The sequence below is a fragment of the Oncorhynchus kisutch genome, linkage group LG25, assembly GCF_002021735.2.
Source record: "Oncorhynchus kisutch isolate 150728-3 linkage group LG25, Okis_V2, whole genome shotgun sequence".
NCBI lineage: Eukaryota > Metazoa > Chordata > Actinopteri > Salmoniformes > Salmonidae > Oncorhynchus > Oncorhynchus kisutch.
In genome coordinates this window covers 19894235-19916022 of record NC_034198.2, presented here as the reverse complement: position 1 = coordinate 19916022, position 21788 = coordinate 19894235, and the positions used below count along the sequence as shown (strand labels likewise).

Below are 21788 nucleotides of genomic sequence, written 5' to 3'. Positions count from 1 at the left end.
CAACTGCACCACCGATTGCATCACTGCCTGGTATGGTAACTGCTTGGCCTCCGACCGCAAAGCACTACAGAGGGTAATGTGTACGGCCCAGTACGTCACTGGGGCCAAGCTTCCTGCCATCCACCTTTATTTAACCAGGTAGGTTAGTTGAGAACAAGTTCTCATTTACAACTGCGACCTGGCCAAGATAAAGCATAGCAGTGTGAACAGACAACAACACAGAGTTACACATACAATAAACAAGTCAATAACACAGTAGAAAACAAAGGGGGGGTCTATATACATTGTGTGCAAAAGTTCATGAGGAGGTAGGCGAATAATTACAATTAAGCAGATTAACACTGGAGTGATAAATGATCAGATGGTAATGTGCAGGTAGAGATACTGGTGTGCAAAAGAGCAGAAAAGTAAATAAATAAAAACCGTATGGGGATGAGGTAGGTAAATTGGGTGGGCTATATACCGATGGACTATGTACAGCTGCAGCGATCGGTTAGCTGCTCAGTTAGCAGATGTTTGAAGTTGGTGAGGGAGATGAAAGTCTCCGATTTTTTTTTTTTATATATATTTTTTTACAATTCGTTCCAGTCACAGGCAGCAGAGAACTGGAAGGAAAGGCGGCCAAATGAGGTGTTGGCTTTAGGAATGATCAGTGAGACACCTGCTGGAGCGCGTGCTACGGGTGGATGTTGCCATCGTGACCAGTGAACTGAGATAAGGCGGAGCTTTACCTAGCATGGACTTGTAGATGACCTGGAGCCAGTGGGTCTGGCGACGAATATGTAGCGACGGCCAGCCGATTAGAGCATACAGGTCGCAGTGGTGGGTGGTATATGGGGCTTTGGTGACAAAACGGATGGCATTGTGATCAACTGCATCCAGTTTACTGAGTAGAGTATTGGAAGCTATTTTGTAGATGACATCGCCGAAGTCGAGAATCGGTAGGATAGTCAGTTTTACTAGGGTAAGTTTGGCGGCATGAGTGAAGGAGGCTTTGTTGCGGAATAGAAACCAGACTCTAGATTTGATTTTAGATTGGAGATGTTTGATATGAGTCTGGAAGGAGAGTTTACAGTCTAGCCAGACACCTAGGTACTTATAGATGCCCACATATTCATCCAGGGGGGTGATGCTAGTCGGGCGTGTGGGTGCAGGCAGCGAACAGTTGAAGCATGCATTTGGTTTTACTAGCGTTTAAGAGCAGTTGGCGGCCACGGAAGGAGTGTTGTATGGCATTGAAGCTCGTTTGGTTAGATAGCACAGTGTCCAAGGAAGGGCCAGAAGTATACAGAATGGTGTCGTCTGCGTAGAGGTGGATCAGGGAATCGCCCGCAGCAAGAGCAACATCATTGATATATACAGAGAAAAGAGTTGGCCCGAGAATTGAACCCTGTGGCACCCCCATAGACTGCCAGAGGACCGGACAACATGCCCTCTGATTTGACACACTGAACTCTGTCTGCAAAGTAGTTGGTGAACCAGGCAAGGCAGTCATTAGAAAAACCGAGGCTACTGAGTCTGCCGATAAGAATATGGTGATTGACAGAGTCGAAAGCCTTGGCCAGGTCGATGAAGACGGCTGCACAGTACTGTCTTTTATCGATGGCGGTTATGATATTGTTTAGTACCTTGAGCGTGGCTGAGGTGCACCCGTGACCGGCTCGGAAACCAGATTGCACAGCGGAGAAGGTATGGTGGGATTCGAGATGGTCAGTGATCTGTTTGTTGACTTGGCTTTCGAAGACCTTAGATAGGCAGGGCAGGATGGATATAGGTCTGTAACAGTTTGGGTCCAGGGTGTCTCCCCCTTTGAAGAGGGGGATGACTGTGGCAGCTTTCCAATCCTTGGGGATCTCAGACGATATAAAAGAGGTTGAACAGGCTGGTAATAGGGGATGCGACAATGGCGGCGGATAGTTTCAGAAATAGAGGGTCCAGATTGTCAAGCCCAGCTGATTTGTACGGGTCCAGGTTTTGCAGCTCTTTCAGAACATCTGCTATCTGGATTTGGGTAGAGGAGAATCTGGGACGCTTGGGCGAGTAGCTGTTGGGGGGGGGGGGGGGGAGCTGTTGGCCGAGGTTGGAGTAGCCAGGAGGAAGGCATGGCCAGCCGTTGAGGAATGCTTATTGAAGTTTTCGATTATCATGGATTCACCGGTGGTGACCGTGTTACCTGTCCTCAGTGCAGTGGGTAGCTGGGAGGAGGTGCTCTTGTTCTCCATGGACTTTACAGTGTCCCTGAACTTTTTGGAGTTAGAGCTACAGGATGCAAATTTCTGCTTGAAAAAGCTGGCCTTTGCTTTCCTGACTGACTGTGTGTATTGGTTCCTGACTTCCCTGAACAGTTGCATATTGCGGGGACTATTCGATGCTATTGCAGTCCGCCACAGGAAGTTTTTGTGCTGGTCGAGGGCAGTCAGGTCTGGAGTGAACCAAGGGCTAGATTCTTAGTTCTGCATTTTTTTAACGGAGCATGCTTATCTAAGATGTGAGGAAGTTACTTTTAAAGAATGACCAGGCATGCTCAAATGACGAGATGAGGTCAATATCCTTCCAGGATACCCGTACCAGGTCGATTAGAAAGGCCTGCTCGCAGAAGTGTTTTAGGGAGCGTTTGACAGTGATGAGTGGTGGTCGTTTGACTGCGGACCCATAGCGGATACAGGCAATGAGGCAATATACCAGGCGGTGTCAGAGGAAGGCCCTAAAAATTGTCAAGACTCCAGCCACCCTAGTCATAGATCACTGACCCCCCTTTCCTGTCTGTTCTCACCCTCTTCTGCCACTCAGTCATGCTGGTCTTCAAAGTCCTACTCCTTTACTAAACCCTGGCATCCTTGACTTCACTACAATGTTCTTAGTTAAACCAGAGATCGTATAGAAAACAAAACCACATTGGCTTTGGTTAAACATTAGCTAACTAACTAAAGTTCGTTTCAAAGACAGTACAAAAACTCTGTGGTTAGTTAGCTTGCTAACGTTAGCTTTCTAGTGAGCTGATATTAACCTATATTGCCCCATCAATAGCGGCTTTAATAGCAGAAGTTCAAATAACTACCTATTTTAATATTGAAATCAGTTGATTAGCTAGCTAGTTGGTAAGCTAGTTTCTCTACTGAAAAACTATCAAACTTAGGCTGACTTCTTTATTATCAGCCATTGTTCACCTTTCACTGTACTCTTTCATCTCTCTGGTAAAAAATCTGGTTAGAGAGCAGTGAAGCTGTGATTTGTCCAAAAACCTAGCCAATTGTGTTATAGTAGACTGCTACAGGCCATGTTCTTTGGCTAGAATTTCCCCTATTATAAAATTAGAGTAAGCGGTTGCGAGAGCAAATGGATTTTGGAGACCAAACTGGTTAATTGGTGTGAGAGGGAGCAAAGACATCAGTGTGTGCATGGAGTTTTTAAATTTGCAGTCATTTCTGAGTCTTGACATGTAAGTATTTCTTTAGGAAAACAAAAATCTCTGTTTTCATTAATTTACTGCATGTGGCAATGCAGTTCTGCTCACACAAAGTCACACAGATTCTCTCCCTGTGCATTGGCTCCAACAATAAGTACCTTTTATCTTGTCTTGATTTAGCTGGAGGAAGTTGTGAGCAATCCAAGTATTTAAATCACTAATACAGTCTTTATATGTGGAGATAAAATCCTCTGGTGACACAGAAATGAAAAGTTGTGTATTGTCTACATAGCAGTGAAAATCAATGCTGGGCTTTCTGATAACGCTGCCAAGGGGTAACATGTATAAACTGAACAGTATCGGACCAAAAATCTTATCTTGTGGAATGCCACCTGTGATATGTATTTTGTTTGAGTTGTGTTCACCAAGGTTGACAAAATCTCAACTGGTTAAATAGTTCCTAAACCAATTTAGAACTGGACTGGAGAGGCCAACCCACCTCTCCAAACTGTCCAGAAGGACATCATGGTCAACAGTGTTGAATACAGCACTTAAAGACAAGAGTACAGAGAGCTGTTTGGCATCTGGGGGGACAAAAATGCAATTTCAGAATGGGGGGGGGGGGACATGTTCCCAGTGAAAGTTGTGCCCCTACTCATAGTAATATATTCAGTGCGATTAAAAAGGTCTGGTTATCATAACATAATTACAACCCTCTTTTTCGCCATGCATTTAAAGAGTTTTACATCGTCAACATGTAACTCATCTCTGATTGTCTTAATTTCCTCAGGGACCATCAATAATCCGGGACCAGCGCTCCATCCCGGTGCTGGTGTATGTGCAGGCGAAAAAACAGATGGGAATTTTTCCACATACAGGGATTAATTAACATGGGATGAATCAACATATTCAATGATCTGATTCTATATTATATATATTTTTAAACAATAGTAATGTTACAATCAAGTATTTTTAATTGTCTTGGCCTAGACCACAAAACAGTGGAAACAACTGATAACGACACGAGAAGCGGAACTTTATTTTCACAGCACGTCGTTCGACAGGTTTTTTTTAATAGACACAATCACTAGAAGAAAACAAAACATTTCGAGCAGCTTTGTTTGCTTCTGTACTGGCAGCCTGCTACCTATATTAATTATTTTGGGGAGTTTTTCCTCAGATAAATATGTAAACCAATGCTGTTGACGATGGCTTCCAGGAATTTACCAGGAATTAAATGACCGGTGAAGATTGTGCGCAATAACAATGGTATCGTTAGCCCACTCCTTGCTAGCTAACGTAGCAAATCGAATTCAACGAAGCCAAATAATCTAGCTTTATTTTTTACAAATCCGTGACATTACAAATAGATTGTGAACAAGTGTGCGGTCATTTAGCTATACATGGGCTCTTATTGAGGGGACATGCTAGCTAGCCTAGAGGTTCTAGCTAATAGCTAGCAAAGCGCGTTAGCCTAAATTCGACGAAAGCAAATGGCAACAAAGTAACGACCTTCCCTTTTACACCAATAACAGTAATTTCACGATTGAAGGTGTTACGAAATGGCCATCTTAAAAAAGTAGCATTGCTTCTCCGAAAGATAACAAATCAGAACGTTGTCAAGATAGCTAGCTAGGTAACGTTATTTATCTCGTTCCTGACAGTGATTGTAGTGTAGCTATTTGTCATGCCTGGAATGATAGCGTTTGGTCGGCGATGGGGCATCGCAAGCGACGACCTGGTCTTTTCCGGCTCTTTTGAGCTGTTCGTCAGGGTTCTATGGTAAGTGAACTCAACATTAATGGAACGATATTCAAAGAAAAGGGAGTGATGATGCAAAACTCTTTGTCATATCATACCACGTGCAGTCAATGACAGCTGTAAACGTAGCTGTCAGTAGTCGTAGCTACATAGATCCCACACTCAGTAGCACCTTGTTGTATTCTCTCATTGTTTGTATTTCACTGATTTATTATACAAGCATGAAAAACACAATGCTATCCTCCCTGCTATGCCCAACCCACAACCTGGTAAAGGTTGCTGCACTGACCTCTATTGGGGTGTATTCATTATGCCGAATATGTTGCAAAACGTTAAACAAAAGCAAAAGGAGAGAAACGGGAGGGTACCAACGGAATTTGTCCAATAGAAACTTGTTCTGTTTTGCAAGTGTTTGGACTAATGATTACACCCCTGGTATTGCTTTGATGTGTTTTAATGATCTAAAAAAAATCTAATCAATCATGCTGTATCTCTTCACTGCCCTACAGGTGGATCTGGACGCTGGCTCTGTACACTCTCCATAAGGGGAAGTTTGACTGTTCAGGTGGGAGAGTTCTACACAGCTACCTGGTGGTTTTACTGGTCCTGTTGGCTTTCATCATCCTGTCTTTATGTGCCATCGTCTACGTCAGCGCTCAAGGTGAACCTTGCACACTTTTACTGTTATGACATGATGAAAGGAATTTACATGAATTTACTGTATTATTCACTGGGTTTAGAATTGGTGTGATATATATTCTAGTTTTTTTTATTTTATTTTTACCACTTTTAGTAATATATTCAGTGCAATAAACAGGTCTGGTTATCATAACATATGACATAATCCTCCTCTTCACCATGACTCAGAGTTTTACGTTGTCAATATCTTTGATGGTCTTTGTTTCCCCAGGGACCATCACTAACCCGGGCCCGCGACGCTCCATCCCGGTGCTGGTGTATGTGCGGGCGATGCTGTACGTCCCTGAGCTGATCTGGGCCATCCTGGGGGCCATCTGGGTGTCTGATGACAGCCGGGGCTGTGAGCCTGCTGAGGTGGGGGCCGTCATTGCAGCAGTGGTCGCCAGGTGGGTGGGAAGAATGTTTTTTCCTGTACGTATACTGTGGTATGATTTTGGGGATTTTCATTAAATTTAATCCATAGAAGGGACCTTTTTTGACTCCATAATGTTTCATCTGTATGTGCTACAAAGAAAATTGGTGTCATATGAAGCTTTACCACTTTCTCTGTATTATGAGAAATATTTACATTTCAATAACAATGTCCTTACATTAATATATGGATATTGAAAAATCTAAACATAAATATTGAAAATATACAATTTGACATATTTCATATTGTTGAACATAATATACTCTACGAGCATATCAAAGTGCGATTTCTGCTAGTTTTTATGGCCCATTTTTATACAGAGACATTTGTATAGTAGGCAATCACAGCCCTCCTTTTACATGTATCAAATCATATCATATTGGTCACCAACACATGGTTAACAGATGTTATTGCGAGTGTTGCGAAATGCTTGTGCTTCTAGTTCCAACAGGGAAGCAATATCTAAGTAATCTAACAATTCCACAACAACAACCTAATACATACATCTAAAGAATGGAATAAGAATATATACATAAACTCAGCAAAAAAAGAAATGCCCCATTTTCAGGACCCAGTCTTTCAAAGATAATTTGTAAAAATCCAAATAACTTCACAGATCTTCATTGTAAAGGGTTTAAACACTGTTTCCCATGCTTGTTCAATGAACCATAAACAATTAATGAACATGCACCTGTGGAACGGTCGTTAAGAAACTAACAGCTTACAGACGGTAGGCAATTAAGGTCACAGTTATGAAAACTTACGACACTAACGAGGCTTTTCTACCGACTCTGAAAAACACCAAAAGAAAGATGCCCAGGGTCCCTGCTCATCTGCGTGTACGTGAATTAGGCATGCTGCAAGGAGGCATGAGGACTGCAGATGTAGCCAGGGCAATTGCAATGTCTGTACTGTGAGATGCCTAAGACAGCGCTACAGGGAGACAGGAAGGACAGCTGATCGTCCTCGCAGTGGCAGACCACGTGTAACAACACCTGCACAGGATCGGTACATTCGAACATCACACCTGCGGGACAGGTACAGGATGGCAATAACAACTGCCTGAGTTACTCCAGGAACGCACAATCCCTCATCAGTGCTCAGACTGTTTGCAATAGGCTGAGAGAGGCTGGACTGAGGGCTTGTAGGCCTGTTGTAAGGCAGGTCCTCACCAGACATCACCGGCAACAACATCGCCTATGGGCACAAACCCACCGTCACTGGACCAGACAGGACTGGCAAAAAACTGCTCTTCACTGACAAGTCGCGGTTTTGTCTCACCAGTGTTGATCGTCGTATTCGCGTTTATTGTCGAAGGAATGAATGTTACACCGAGGCCTGTACTCTGGAGCGGGATCGATTTTTTTTTTTATTATTATATATTTTTTTAAGGGGGAGGATCCGTCATGGTCTGGGGCGGTGTGTCACAGCATCATCGGGCTGAGCTTGTTGTTATTGCAGGCAATCTCCACGCTGTGCGTTACAGGGAAGACATCTTCCTCCCTCATGTGGTACCCTTTCTGCAGGCTCATCCTGACATAACCATCCAGCATGAAAATGCCACCAGCCATACTGCTCGTTCTGTGCCTGATTTCCTGCAAGACAGGAATGTCAGTGTTCTGCCATGGCCAGCAAAGAGCCGGATCTCAATCCAATTGAGCACGTCTGGGACCTGTTGGATCGGAGATTGAGGGCTAGGGCCATTCCTCCCAGAAATCTTGGTGGTAGAGTGGGGTAACATCTCACAGCAAGACCTGGCAAATCTGGTGCAGTCCATGAGGAGGAGATGCACTGCAGTACTTAATGCAGCTGGTGGCCACCAAATACTGACTGTTACTTTTGATTTTGACCCCCCCTTTGTTCAGGAACACATTATTCCATTTCTGTTAGTCACATGTCCTTGGAACTTGTTCAGTTTGGCTCAGTTGTTGAGTCATGTTCATTCAAATATTTACACATGTTAAGTTTGCTGAAAATAAACGCAGTTGACAGAGGATGTTTCTTTTTTTGCTGAGTTTATACATGTATGGATGAGCCAATGACTGAGCAGCATAGGCAAGATGCAGTAGATGGTATAAAATACAGTATATACATATGAGATGAGTAATGCAAGATAGTTGAAGTCGGAAGTTTACATACACGTAGGTTGGAGTCATTTAAAACTCATTTTTCAACCACTCCGCAAATTTCTTGTTAACTAACTATAGTTTTGGGATGTCAGTTAGGACATCTCCTTTGCATGACACAAGTCATTTTTTCAACAATTGTTTACAGACAGATTATTTCACTTATAATTCACTGTATCACAATTCCAGTGGGTCAGAAGTGTACATACACTAAAATGACTGTGCCTTTTAAACAGCTTGGAAAATTATGGTATGGCTTTAGAAGCTTCTGATAGGCTAATTGACATCATTTGAGTCAATTGTAGGTGTATCTGTGGATGTATTTCAAGGCCTACCTTCAAACTCAGTGCCTCTTTGCTTGACATCATGGGAGCAATTTCCAAACGCCTGAAGGGAGCACGTTCATTTGTACAAACAATAGTACGCAAGTATAAACACCATGGGACCACGCAATCGTCATACCGCTCAGGAAGGCGACACATTCTGTCTCCTAGAGATGAAGGTACTTTGGTGTGAAAAGTGCAAATCCATTCCAGAACAACAGCAAAGGCCCTTGTGAAGATGCTGGAAGAAACAGGTTAAAAAGTATATATATCCACAGTAAAATGAGTCCTATATCGAAATAACCTGAAAGGCCGCTCTGCAAGGAAGAAGCCACTGCTCCAAAACGGCCGTTTAAAAAGCCAGACTACGTTTTGCAACTGCACATGGGGACAAAGATTGGAGAGATGTCCTCTGGTCTGATGAAACAAAAATAGATCTGTTTGGTTGTAAAGCCCATCGTTATGTTTGGAGGAAAAAGGGGGAGGCCTGCAAGCCGAAGAACACCATCCCAACCGTGAAGCACGGGGGTGGCAGCATCATGTTGGGTACGTGCTTTGCTGCAGGAGGGACTGGTGCACTTCACAAAATAGATGGCATCATGAGGTAGGAAAATTGTGGATATATTGAAGCAACATCTCAAGACGTCAGTCAGGAAGTTAAAGCTTGGTTGCAAATGGGTCTTCCAAATGGACAATGACCCCAAGCATACTTCCAAAGTTGTGGCAAAATGGCTTAAGGACAACAAAGTCAAGGTATTGGAGTGGTCATCACATAGCCCTGACCTCAATACCACGGAAAATGTATGGGCAGAACTGAAAAAGCATGTGCGAGCAAGCCTACAAACCTGACTCAGTTACACCAGCTGTCAGGAGGAATGGGCCAGCTCTGTCAGGAGGAAGGACCTAAGACATGGAATTTGTACTAGGATTAAATGTCAGGAATTGTGAAATACTGATGTATTTGTATTTGGTTAAGGTGTATGTAAACTTCTGACTTCAACTGTATGTTAACATTATTAAAGTGGTCAATGATTTCAAGTCTATCTAGGCCTCTCTGTGTTAGTGGTGGCTGGTTAACAGTCTCATGGGATGGAAGCTTTTTTTCAGTCTCTCGGTCCCAACTTTGATGCACCTGGACTGACCTCTCCTTCTGTATGGTAGCGGGGTGAACAGGCAGTGGTTCGGGTGGTTGTCCTTAATGATCTTTTTGGACTTCCTGTGACATTGGGTGCTGTAGGTGTCCTGGAGGGCAGGTAGTTTACTCCCGGTGATGCGCTCTGCAGACCGCACCACCCTCTGGAGAGCCCTGCGGTTGTGGTTGTTGAAGTTGCCGTACCAGTCGGTGATACAGCCTGACATGCTCTCAATTGTGCATCTGTATAAGTTTGAGGGTTTTAACCTCTCTGGGAGGTTGAAAAGCCAGGGAAAATGCAGAGCGCCAAATTCAAATAAATTACTATAAAAATTAAACTTTCATTAAATCACACATGCAAGATAGCAAATTAAAGCTACACTTGTTGTGAATCCAGCCAATATGTCAGATTTCAAAAAGGCTTTTCGGAGGAAGGAAACGATGCTATTATCTGAGGATAGCACCTCCGTAAACAAGAGCGAAAGCATATTTCGTTTGATCCAGAAAAACACCAGTTCCAACTTGAGCAACGTGACTACAAAATATCTCAAAAGTTACCTGTAAACTTTGCCAAAACATTTCAAGCTACTTTTGTAATACAACTTTAGGTATTTTTTAACATAAATAATTGATAAAATTGAAGAGTGGATGATCTGTGTTCAATACAGGAAGAAAACAAACTGTAGCATGCTTTCTGGTCACGTGCCTCTATCTAACAGTACACTTCAAGTGACCCTCGTTCAAGATGGCCGTACTTCATTACACAAAGGAATACCCTTAACCAATTTCTAAAGACTGTTGACATCCAGTGGAAGCGATAGGAACTGCAAGAAGGTCCCTTAGAAATCTGGATTCCCAATGAGAACCCATTGAAAAGAGTGACCTAAAAAAAAATCTGAATGGTTTGTCCTTGGGGTTTTGCCTGCTAAATAAGTTATGTAATACTCACAGACATGATTCAAACTTCAGAGTGTTTTCTATCCAAATCTACTAATAATATGCATATCTTATCTTCTGGGGATAAGTAGAAGGCAGTTGAATTTGGGCATGCATTTCATCTGGATGTGAAAATACTGCCCCGTCACCAAGAAGGTAAGTGACAAGCCAAATTTCTTCAGCCTCCTGAGGTTGAATTATAAAAGATAAAAAATTATTTAACCTTTTAACTTGGCAAGTCAGTTAAGAACAAATTCTCATTGATAATGATGGCCTACCCCGGCCAAACCCTGTGCACCGCCCTATGATGGTAGGAAACAACATCTTCACTTTGCTGATCCTCAACACTGGGGCCCCACAAGGGTGCGTGCTCAGCTGTTGCGCCTTCTTCACCACACTGTCTGTGTCGGTGAACCATTTCAGTTTGTCTGTGGTCTTTACGCCGAGGAACTTTTCACCTTCTCCACTACTGTCCCATTGATGTAGATAGGGGGCTGCTCCCTCTGCTGTTTCCTGAAGTCCATGATCATCTCCTTTGTTTTGTTGATGTTGAGTGAGAGGTTGTTTTCCTGACACCACACTCTGAGGGCCTTTCGCCACCTCCCTGAAGGCTTTCTCGTCGTTGTTGGTAATCAAGCCTACCACTGTAGTGTCGTCTGCAAACTTGATGATTGAGTTGGAGACGTGCATGGTCACGCAGTCATGGGTGAACAGGGAGTACAGGAGGGGGCTGAGCGTGCACCCTTGTGGGGCCCCAGTGTTGAGGATCAGCGACGTGGAGATGTTTCCTACCCTCACCACCTGGGGACGGCCTTGCGAGGGTTAACACGTTTAAATGTCTTACGTTGGCCACGGACTAGGAGAGCCCACAGTCCTTGGTCGCGGGCTGCGTCGGTGGCACTATATTATCCTCAAAGCGGGCAAAGAAGGTGCTTAGTTTGTCTGGAAGCAAGACGTCGTGTCCGTGATTGTCTGTAGACCCTGCCACATGTGTCTGAGCCGTTGAATTGCGACTCCACTTTGCCTCTATACTGACATTTTGCTTGTTTGATTGCCTTGCGGAGGGAATAACTACGCTGTTCTGTATTTGCCATATTCCCAGTCACCTTTCCATGGTTAAATGTGGTGGTTCACGCTTTCAATTTTGCCCGTATGCTGCCCGTATATCCACAATTTCTGGTTAGTTAGGTTGTCAGTGGGTACAACATCTCCTGTGTACTTCCTTATAAACTCACCCGCCGTATCGGTGTATATCTCGATATTATTCTCTGAAGCTTCCCGGAACATGTCCCAGTCCGCTTGATCAAAACAATCTTGAAGTGTGGATTCCGATTGGTCAGACCAGCATTGAATAGTCCTTATCCCGGCTAGTCTGGTGTTTTGCGGGTACAATTTAATGAAGCTGCCAGTTGAGGACTTGTGAGGCGGCTGTTTCTCAAACTAGACACACTAATGAACTTGTCCTCTTGCTCAGTTGTGCACCGGGGCCTCCCACTTTCTATTCTGGTTAGAGCCCGTTTGCGCTGTTCTGTGAAGGGAGTAGGTCACAGCGTTGTACTAGATCTTCAGTTTCTTGGCAATTTCTTGCATGGAATAGCCTTCATTTCTCAGAACAAGAATAGACTGACAAGTTTCAGAAGGAGCGTTCTTTGTTTCTGGCCATTTTGAGCCTGTAATTGAACCCAGAAATGCTGACGCTCCAGTTACTCAACTAGTCTAAAGAAGGGCTTTTTTATTGTTTCTTTAATCAGCAGTTTTCAGCTGTGCTAACATAATTGCAAAAGGGTTTTCTAATTATCAATCGGCCTTTTAAAATGATCAACTTGAGTTAGCTAACTCAATGTGCCGTTGGAACAAAGGAGTGATGGTTGCTGATAATGGGCCTATGTACCCCTATGTAGATATTCCATTTTCAAAAATCAGCTGTTTCAAGCTACAATAGTAATTTACAACATTAACCATGTCTACACTGTATTTCGAATTAATTTGATGTTATTTTAATGGACAAAAAATGTGCTGTTCTTTCAAAAACGAGGACATTTCTAAGTGTACGGTAGTGTATATATTTACCCAAAAATATATGGGGCATTGGAATTGATGCGGACAATTACATTGATGGAAGCAACAATCTATCCGCAATTTTAAAGCTGATCCACCCCCGAAGTTATTTGTTTATTTTAACTTTTTTTAAATAAAAAAATTTGCTATGGTAACGTTTATAAATTGGATCATAACTCTACATCTAGTAGAGATCCCACTCTGGAACTTTACTGTAGAGTATGTTATCTTAAACAATATATTTAAAAATGTGCCAATATAAGAATGGAATATTCTTCAATATTCATTTTTTAAAATCGAAATCAAAATACTACTCATATTACAGAGCAAGCGGTAAAGCTTCATGACGCACATTTTTGCTTTGTAGCACATACAGATGAAACATTATGCTATTATGTCTTAAGGAGGCCTGGGTAAATTAAATTCATTCTTTCTCAATAATGCTTTAAGATACAAACTTCAAATATTTTAGGCAGGGAAAAACGTGTTTTGGCGATTTTTATATCATAAAATTAAATCAATCACAGGGCGTTTTTACTCATTGAGCAGTTTTTACCAGATTAAGTACAATACCATTGGAAATGTTTGTTGAAAGTTTTCTTTATATTCCTGAAACTTAAGTTGAAAATGATGCTTTTGCTGCTTCCTGTTAACAAGACATATTGATAAAAGCCCAATGTCAAAACACAGTTTTAATGTCCAAATCAATAAACGATATTCAGAAAGTGTTTGTGCTATATTGAAAACCTAAAGTATTCTATCTACACATGTAATCATATAACTTTTTTTTCTAACGAGCAGCATATAAACTGGACACAATCATTTTGTTTTGACAAATGGCAAAAATCACTCATTTAGGGGGGGGGGGTGCGCTGTTGAAACTACCACAACGAAGAAAAAAATAAAAAATACATCACTAATGAGAGGACAACCTGCAGAACAGTCGGTTACATTTTGAAATGTTGCATTTTGATACGGGCAGTGGTGTAAAAATACTTTAATGTACTACTTCAGTAGTTTTTTACTTCAATACATTCCGAAAGAAAATAATAAACTTTTTACTCCATACATTTTCCCTGGCAAGTTCTCATTACATTTTGAGTGGCTAGCAGGACAGGAAAATGGTCCAATTCACACACTTCAAGAGAACATCCCTGGTCATCCCTACTGCCTTTGATCTGGCGGACTCACTGAACGCAAATGCTTCATTTGTAAATTGTGTTGTGCCCCTAGCTCTCCGTACATTAAAAAATAAGAAAATGGTGCCGTCAGGTTTGCTTAATATAGGGAATTGGAATTTATTTATACTTTTACTTTCAATACTTAAGTATATTTTAGCAATTACATTTACTTTTGGTACTTAAGTATATTTAAAACCAAATATTTTCAGACTTTTACTTAAGTTGTATTTTACTGGGTACCTTTCACTTTTACTTGAGTTTTTTTTTATTAAGCTATCTTTACTTTTACTCAAGTATGACAATTGGGTACTCTTTCTACTTTTGGTTTGAGCGTTGGGCCAGTAACCGAAAGGTTGCTAGATTGAATCCCCAAGCTGACAAGGTTCAAATCTGTCGTTCTGCTCTTGAACAAGGCAGTTAACCCACTGTTCCTAGGCCGTCAATGTAAATAAGAATTTGTTCTTAACTGACTTGCCTAGTTAAATAAATAAATTCCACCTCTGGATACAGGGTCACCAAAACAGAAAGGGAAACGCAACACTGTTTTGTCAATTAATCCTATCGATTACCACTTTGAAATCAATTGTGCGAGAGGGGGGATATGAGGTTGCACATCCTGTTAACTAACACAGCTATAAAAAAAAACACAGAATCTGGGAATAATTTGTACGTCACTGGTTAGAGGATCATTTTTGGTGTAACACTTACATTAAAAAAAATCACTTCCATCAATATCACTCTGAAATCAATAGAACAGGCAAACGTTTGGTGTAGCGCTGTTTAAACTAACACTATTCAAAGGCCACATGGAGTAACCTATACATGTTTGGTTAGATGAGAATTTGTAGAAGGCTTCTATTTATATTTTGGAATGGAGGATGTTGATTTCGGGAGGCTGCCATCACTGAAAAGTTAACTTCTGTTAACTTCAATGAATCACGACCCGCCATAGGATATCAACAGTGACAACGGTTGGCTGTTATTTAAGGGATAGTTGGACTGTCAAATTCGTTTATTGGTGTGTGTGTGACCAGCAGCTTTTATAAAGAGACCGCCCAGAATTATTTGTACCGTTTGAGAAAGGAATTGATATCTGCGTTCTATATCCTGCGAACCCCCACCGCCCCCAGTGCATATGACAAAATCAACAGTACAAAACCAAAGATAAGATCGATTGCAGATCAATGTGTCACCATGTTGACTATAAACTTTTACACTAACATCACCAATCTGAGGTAAATGGGATGTGTAATTCGCCACAATTCAATGTGGTCAAAACGTCAGCTTGTGTACACTGACATAATGTGTCCAACCGACTTCACAGCCGCAGACCACATGTATTGTGTCGTGTGGGGGTGAGCGCTTTGCTGATGTCAAAGGTTGTGAACAGAGTGACCCATGGTGGCGATGGGGTTATGGTATGGGCAGGTATAAGCTATGTACAACGAACACAATTGCATTTTATCGATGGCAGTTCGAATGCCCATTGTCGTGCCATTCATCCGCGGCCATCACCTCATGTTTCAGCATGATAAGGATGGAAGGATCTGTACACAATTCCTGGAAGCTAAACAAGTCTGTTCTTCCGTGGCCTGCATACTCACCATATGTCACTCATTGAGCATGTTTGGGATGCTCTGGATTGACGTGTATGACGGCGTATTCCAGTTTCCACAAATATCCAGCAACTTCTCACAGCCTTAGAGGAGTGGAACAACATTCCACAGGCCACAATCAACAGCCTGATAAACTCTATGCGAAGGAGATGTCGCGCTGCATGAGGCAAATGGTGGTCACACCAGATACTGACTGGTTTTCTGATCCACGCCCCTACCTTTTTTTAAGGTGTCTGTGACCAACAGATGCATATCTTTATTCCGAGTCATGTGAAATCCATAAATTAGGGCCTAATGAATTCATTTCAATTGACTGATTTCCTTAAATGAACTGTAACTCAGTAAAATATTTGAAATGGTTGTTTATAATTTTTGTTCAGTATAGTAACACATGGAAAGTAGCGTTGTATACATTTTTTAGATATGGCAAGATAATTCAAATAAACTCACAGATTTGTTCAATAATCTGATTTCTTACTAAATGAACCATTTAGAGATTTTAAAAAGTACCTTATGCACAACTTAGCCTGGCATCCGAGAAAGAGCTCCCATAGTGACTGTGCAGCAGCCCATTAATTTGACATCTCTAAATATTTTATTTATTTAACCTTTTATTTAATTAGGCAAGTCAGTTAAGAACTATTTTATTTTTTTAGAATGACGGCCTACCCCGGCCAAACTTTCATCTAGACCGGACGACCCTGAGCCAATTGTGCGCCTCTCTAATACAATTCCTAATATTTAGGTGCATGGCCTTTTGCCCTCCAGAACAGTCTCAATTCGTCCGGGCATGGATTACAAGCATAGCTTTCATCTGGATTCACCTGGTCAGTCTTTGTCATGGAAAGAACACTCAGTGTATGTCAACAATCCTTCCTCCAAAGGACCCTTCTATAGATTACATTTATTGAAAATCCAAAACACCACGGTCCTGTTTTGTGAGGTATCGCCCATATAGGCCTACATCCTACCTGAATATACAGTACATTGGCAGTTTACATTCCTCTCACTCCCTGGCAGTTGGATCTTGCTGCTGTCCACAGGGGTGGGAGTGCTGTTTGTGTTCGACCCACTGGGCAGCCGCCTTCCTGGGCCTCCGTCCCAGGAGCAGCTAGGGGTAAGGGACCTGGAGAGCAGTGAGGGCTCCCAGCTCCTGTCCACCGCCCGCTCCGTGGCTGTCAGGGTGTGGGAGAGCAGGCTAAGACTGCTCTGCTGCTGCCTGCCTCAGGATGAGAGCCACAGAGCTGCGTTCTCCAGCATAGCTCAGCTTGTCAGCGGATTCTTCTCGGTGAGTAAGGGAAACAGGGTGTGTCTGTGTACATCTTGTTGGTCAGTGTGAGACTTTTTTAAAACGAATCATGTTTTCATTGTGTGTTAGGATACAGACCTGGTTCCCAGTGACATCGCAGTGGGTCTGGCTCTGCTACATCAGGAGCAGGATAAGAAGGAGCAGTGTAGGGATCCAGACGAAGTCCTGTCTCACAGCCCCTCATCACCTATTGTAAGTACTGGAGTCAGTCAATAAGTCTGTCAATCCATCCAAAAATAATCAGTGCGTCCATTTAAATTAATCAATTACAATTTGTGTGTGTTTGCTCTGCAGGCAGAGGATCTTGAGGCAGAGCTGGAGAAGGCAGCCCACTGTATGCAATTTGCTATAGCAGCGTATGGCTGGCCCATGTATGTCTACTCCAACCCACTCACTGGAGCCTGCAAACTCAGCGGGGACTGGTAAGACTGTTACACCTCTAATTTAACGTGCTCATCCTTCTCGATTTTTGAGCCGGGGTGTGAAAGTAATTTGGCCACTTTGTTAACAGCAAAGTCTACTGTGTGTTTCAGCTGTAAGACCCAGTCTGCTGAGTATGACATTGTCGGAGGAGACAACATGGGCTGCCATTTCTCCTCCATCCTCCACAGCACCGGCCTACAGTACAGAGACTTCATCTACGTTAGCTTTCACAACCAGGTACTTCGACTCAGGACAAATCTCAAGTGAGATCCTATTCCCCATTAGTTTGCAACCTTTGGCCAGTACTGAATTCTCTACTGATGAAATGCAACCCTGTGTGTTCCAGATCTATGAAATTCCATTCTTTGTGGCTCTGGACCATAAGAGAGAGGCAGTACTGGTGGCTATCAGAGGAACACTGTCACTCCGGGTGAGACTCCTCCATCACTCCATTCCACCTATCTATCTATTGATCTCTATCTCTCACTCACTCGTTCATGTACATTTCTGTGTAGGATTTGCTGACTGACCTGTCTGCAGACTGTGAGAACCTCCCAGTAGAGGGAGTGTCAGGAACATGCTATGCTCACAAGGTGGATAGAATAATCACATTACTTCATCTATTGAATGTACATGTCTATCAGAACATTCTTTATTTGTAGATAGGAGCTGTAACCTCTGTGTTTCACAGGGCATGTCTCAGGCAGCCGGCTACATCTATAAGAAACTCCTCAACGATGGCATTCTAAACCAGGCTTTCACCATCGCACCTGTAAGTCTCCTTACCTGTCCTCTCTCCGCCAAAGTACATTCGTTGTAACCTTAGAAGCCCTAACTGTGTGTGTGTGTGTTTTCAGGAGTACAAGCTAGTCATCACAGGCCACAGTCTTGGAGGGGGTACAGCCTCTCTCCTGGCCATTCTATTACGTAGCTCCTTCCCCACCCTACAGTGTTACGCCTTCTCTCCACCAGGGGGACTCATGAGGTACCAACACACATTCAAATAATTTATGCTTAGCATTATGTCAAGTGAGGATTTAAGTTTGTGTAATGTACATAGTATTATTCAGATTCATTTCCCTTTGTGCTCCCTCTGCAGTAAAGCCCTGGCGGAATATTCCAAAGACTTTGTGGTGTCTGTGGTGTTGGGGAAGGACTTGGTGCCAAGGTGAGGAGAGGAGCCACTTTAGACTGAGATGCCCCCCTCCTCCTGTCATGTGCTCTGTACTCCCATGTTTATCTCAGACAAAAGTTTACACTGAAACAAACTGTGTTCTATTAATGAGTTTCTCAGTATTACACATTATTATACTAGTACACACAGTGGACCAGGATAGGGATTCGGAAACTCTTGTTTTATTCATGTGTCAGTGTGTCAACTCAAGTGGAAAGTCCTGGTTTCTGAGTCTGAATGTGAAAGTGCTGTGGTGTAGAGGCTATTCCTGACTCTGAACGATGGAGACGCTATATTTAGGATCTGCCCCCTTATTACAGGCACACAGAAAATGAGAGCAACTCTCCCGCCCTCTCACTGTCTTTTCCCTCTCGCTCTCCTCTCTGAGTTAGTTCAAGTGCTTGTTCTGTGTTTTGGTGAAAGCACAGATTTGATTCATTTTTCCTCTCTCCTCCACTTCCACCTCTCTCAGGTTGAGTTATCCCAACATGGAGGACTTGAAAAGGAGAATATTAAAAATGGTTTCTAATTGCAATAAGCCCAAGGTGAGAACATTAAAATTAAAATCCAAAATTTAGTAAATGAATCAAATAAGTTGGGCAGAATCCTAACTTTGGAGAACTTTATGATTTCTGATGACTTCTCTCTCTCCCCCTCTCCTTTTCCCTCTCCCTCAGTACCGTATCCTACTCCAGGGCTGTTGGTATGAGTTGTTTGGGGGAGATCCTGATGACTTCCCTACTGAGATGGACAGGCGGGAGGAGGAACTTAGCCAGCCGCTCCTGGGGGAGGAGACACTGCTGATTCGTGGCTCCTCATCCTATCAAAGCCTGGCTTCCGAGGACTCGCCGGTACACTGCGCCCATCTGCCACTTTATTTACCGGGACGTATACTGCACATTACAGAGGACGGCCCATCGCGGAGGTGTGTGGCACAAACACACACACAAAATACATTACACCCATGTCTGCCTTTGTCATTGACCAAAGTTTTTGTCTTCTACTTTTTCTTTCCCTTCCTTCCCTCCTTCATCGCTTCTCCAGGTCCTGTTTTTCCCAGGTGCGTTACCAGGCGGAGTGGTCCAGTGAGACAGCATTCCGGAGTGTTCTCATCAGTCCTAGGATGATCGCCGACCACATGCCTGATGCTGTACTCCGATCTCTCAACAGTATGACACAGGACAGGCCCTTCAACCTCTGCCCCTCGTCGCTTAGCAACAGCCACCTCAACGTCATCTGAGTCACACTGCTACACACGTACACACACCTGGACAGGGCGAGCCTGACTGTCTGTTGCGAAGGCTGTCCCCAGTCCTTTGGTTCTAGTTTCATCTCTTCCCGCCCCAGTTTCTGTCCCTGTTTTGTCCCTACTCCATGACCAGGATACTCAACAGCGAATACAAAGGGACAAGACAATTGGACTCCTCGATTAAAGGACTGTGCAGGATTGTCTTTCTCATTAGGCCTTTGGAAAGGGTGTTGTCATTTGATTATTTATTTATGTAGTAAACATTTGTTGCCATTTCATTGGTTATTGCTATCTTCTTCTGAGTAATTCCATGAACTGTCATTGTGTCCTTATCATCCATTGTGCTCTGTGTACATACCTAGATTGCAGTGTTACTGTAATTCCAAAAGTGTACATTCAGATTTTATTTTATTTTGTATATTTTTTTTATTTAGGCTGCTGATTTTAAGATTAGTTTTTGATTATGTAACTATGCTTTGTCTTGTGTGGAATGTATAAGACTTAAAAAATTGCTTGAGGTAGAATTTGTCCTGGACCACAGATCTAAGATCAGATGACCCCCCTCCCCCTCTCTTTACCCTAACCATAAGGGTGAAGAGCAATATCTGACCTTGCATCAGTCTTAAGAGGACATTTCTACCTACTCAAAAAATCAGGGCCCTATGCATTGCAGATCAACAAGTCTCACCAATACTCCCAATGCTTGACCAGTTTGTTTTGACCCATATATGCTAAATGAGTAGTGTATGAAACAAATGAGTTAATTGGCATGAAAACAACTTCTAGGTGATATGTGGTAGCCTAAATGACTCCAGTTTCATGACACATGTTCTGTTAACATGCCATATACATACTTTATAAGGTAATTAAATATTGAAAAATGAAAGTCAAAGTAATGGTTTTACATCTTGAATCGTGTATTTGTGATGATGGACTTATCATACAAATAAACTTGTCATTAGTCACTGCAGTTATTTTTGTATTTGGAGGCTGGTTTACTTACACTACCAGTCAAAAGTTTGTACACACCTACTCATTCAAGGGTTTTTCTTTATTTTGACTATTTTCCACATTGTAGAATAATAGTGAAGACAACTATGGAATAACACATATGGAATCATGTTGAAACCAAAAAGTGTTAAACAAATCTAAATATATTTGATATTCTTCAAATAGCCACCCTTTGCCTTGATGACAGCTTTGCACTCTTGGCATTCTCTCAACCAGCTTCACCTGGAATGCTTTTCCAACAGTTTTGAAGGAGTTCCCACATATGCTGACCACTTCTTGGCTGCTTTTTCTTCTCTCTTGTGGAGGACAGGTCATCTGATGCAGCACACCATCACTCTCATTGGACAAATAGCCCTTACACAGCCCGGAGGTTTGTTGGGTCATTGTCCTGTTGAAAAACAAATGATAGTCCCACTAAGCCCAAACCAGATGGGATGGCATATCGCTGCAGAATGCTGTGGTAGCCATGTTGACAGTATTACCAGCAAAGCACCCCCGCACCATAACACCTCCCCCTCCATGCTTTACAGTGGGAAATACATATACGGAGATCTTCACCCACACAGCGTCTCACAAAGACACAGCGGTTAGAGCCAAAAATCTCAAATTTGGACTCATCAGACCAAAGGACAAATTTCCACCGGTCTAATGTCCATTGCTTGTGTTTCTTGGTCCAAGCAAGTATCTTGTTATAGGTGTCCTTTTAGTAGTGGTTTCTTTGCAACAATTCAACCATGAAGAGGCTACAGAGTAGCCTAGTGGTTAGAGCGTTGGACTAGTAACCGAAAGGTTGCAAATTCAAATCCCTGAGCTGACAAGGTACAAATCTGTCGTTCTGCCCCTGAACAGGCAGTTAACCCACTGTTCCTAGGCCATCATTGAAAATAAGAATTTGTTCTTAACTGACTTGCCTAGTTAAATAAAGGGGCAAAAAAATGAAGGCCTGATTCACACAGTCTCCTCTGAACAGTT

At 42.6% G+C, this 21788-nt stretch overlaps 1 protein-coding gene across 1 annotated transcript; it reads left to right on the top strand.

The window, feature by feature from the left end:
• The first annotated feature begins 4433 nt into the window (after positions 1-4433).
• On the top strand, positions 4434-20779 carry daglb (diacylglycerol lipase, beta). The gene is made up of 15 exons (XM_020460746.2): positions 4434-5188; positions 5677-5828; positions 6078-6252; positions 16671-16938; positions 17029-17151; positions 17254-17381; positions 17493-17619; positions 17729-17812; positions 17898-17975; positions 18074-18154; positions 18240-18367; positions 18482-18550; positions 19029-19101; positions 19234-19481; positions 19601-20779. The coding sequence occupies exons 1-15, from the start codon at positions 5094-5096 to the stop codon at positions 19794-19796; spliced, it is 2025 nt and encodes a 674-aa protein (XP_020316335.1). The 5' UTR covers positions 4434-5093; the 3' UTR covers positions 19797-20779.
• The last annotated feature ends 1009 nt before the right edge of the window (positions 20780-21788 follow it).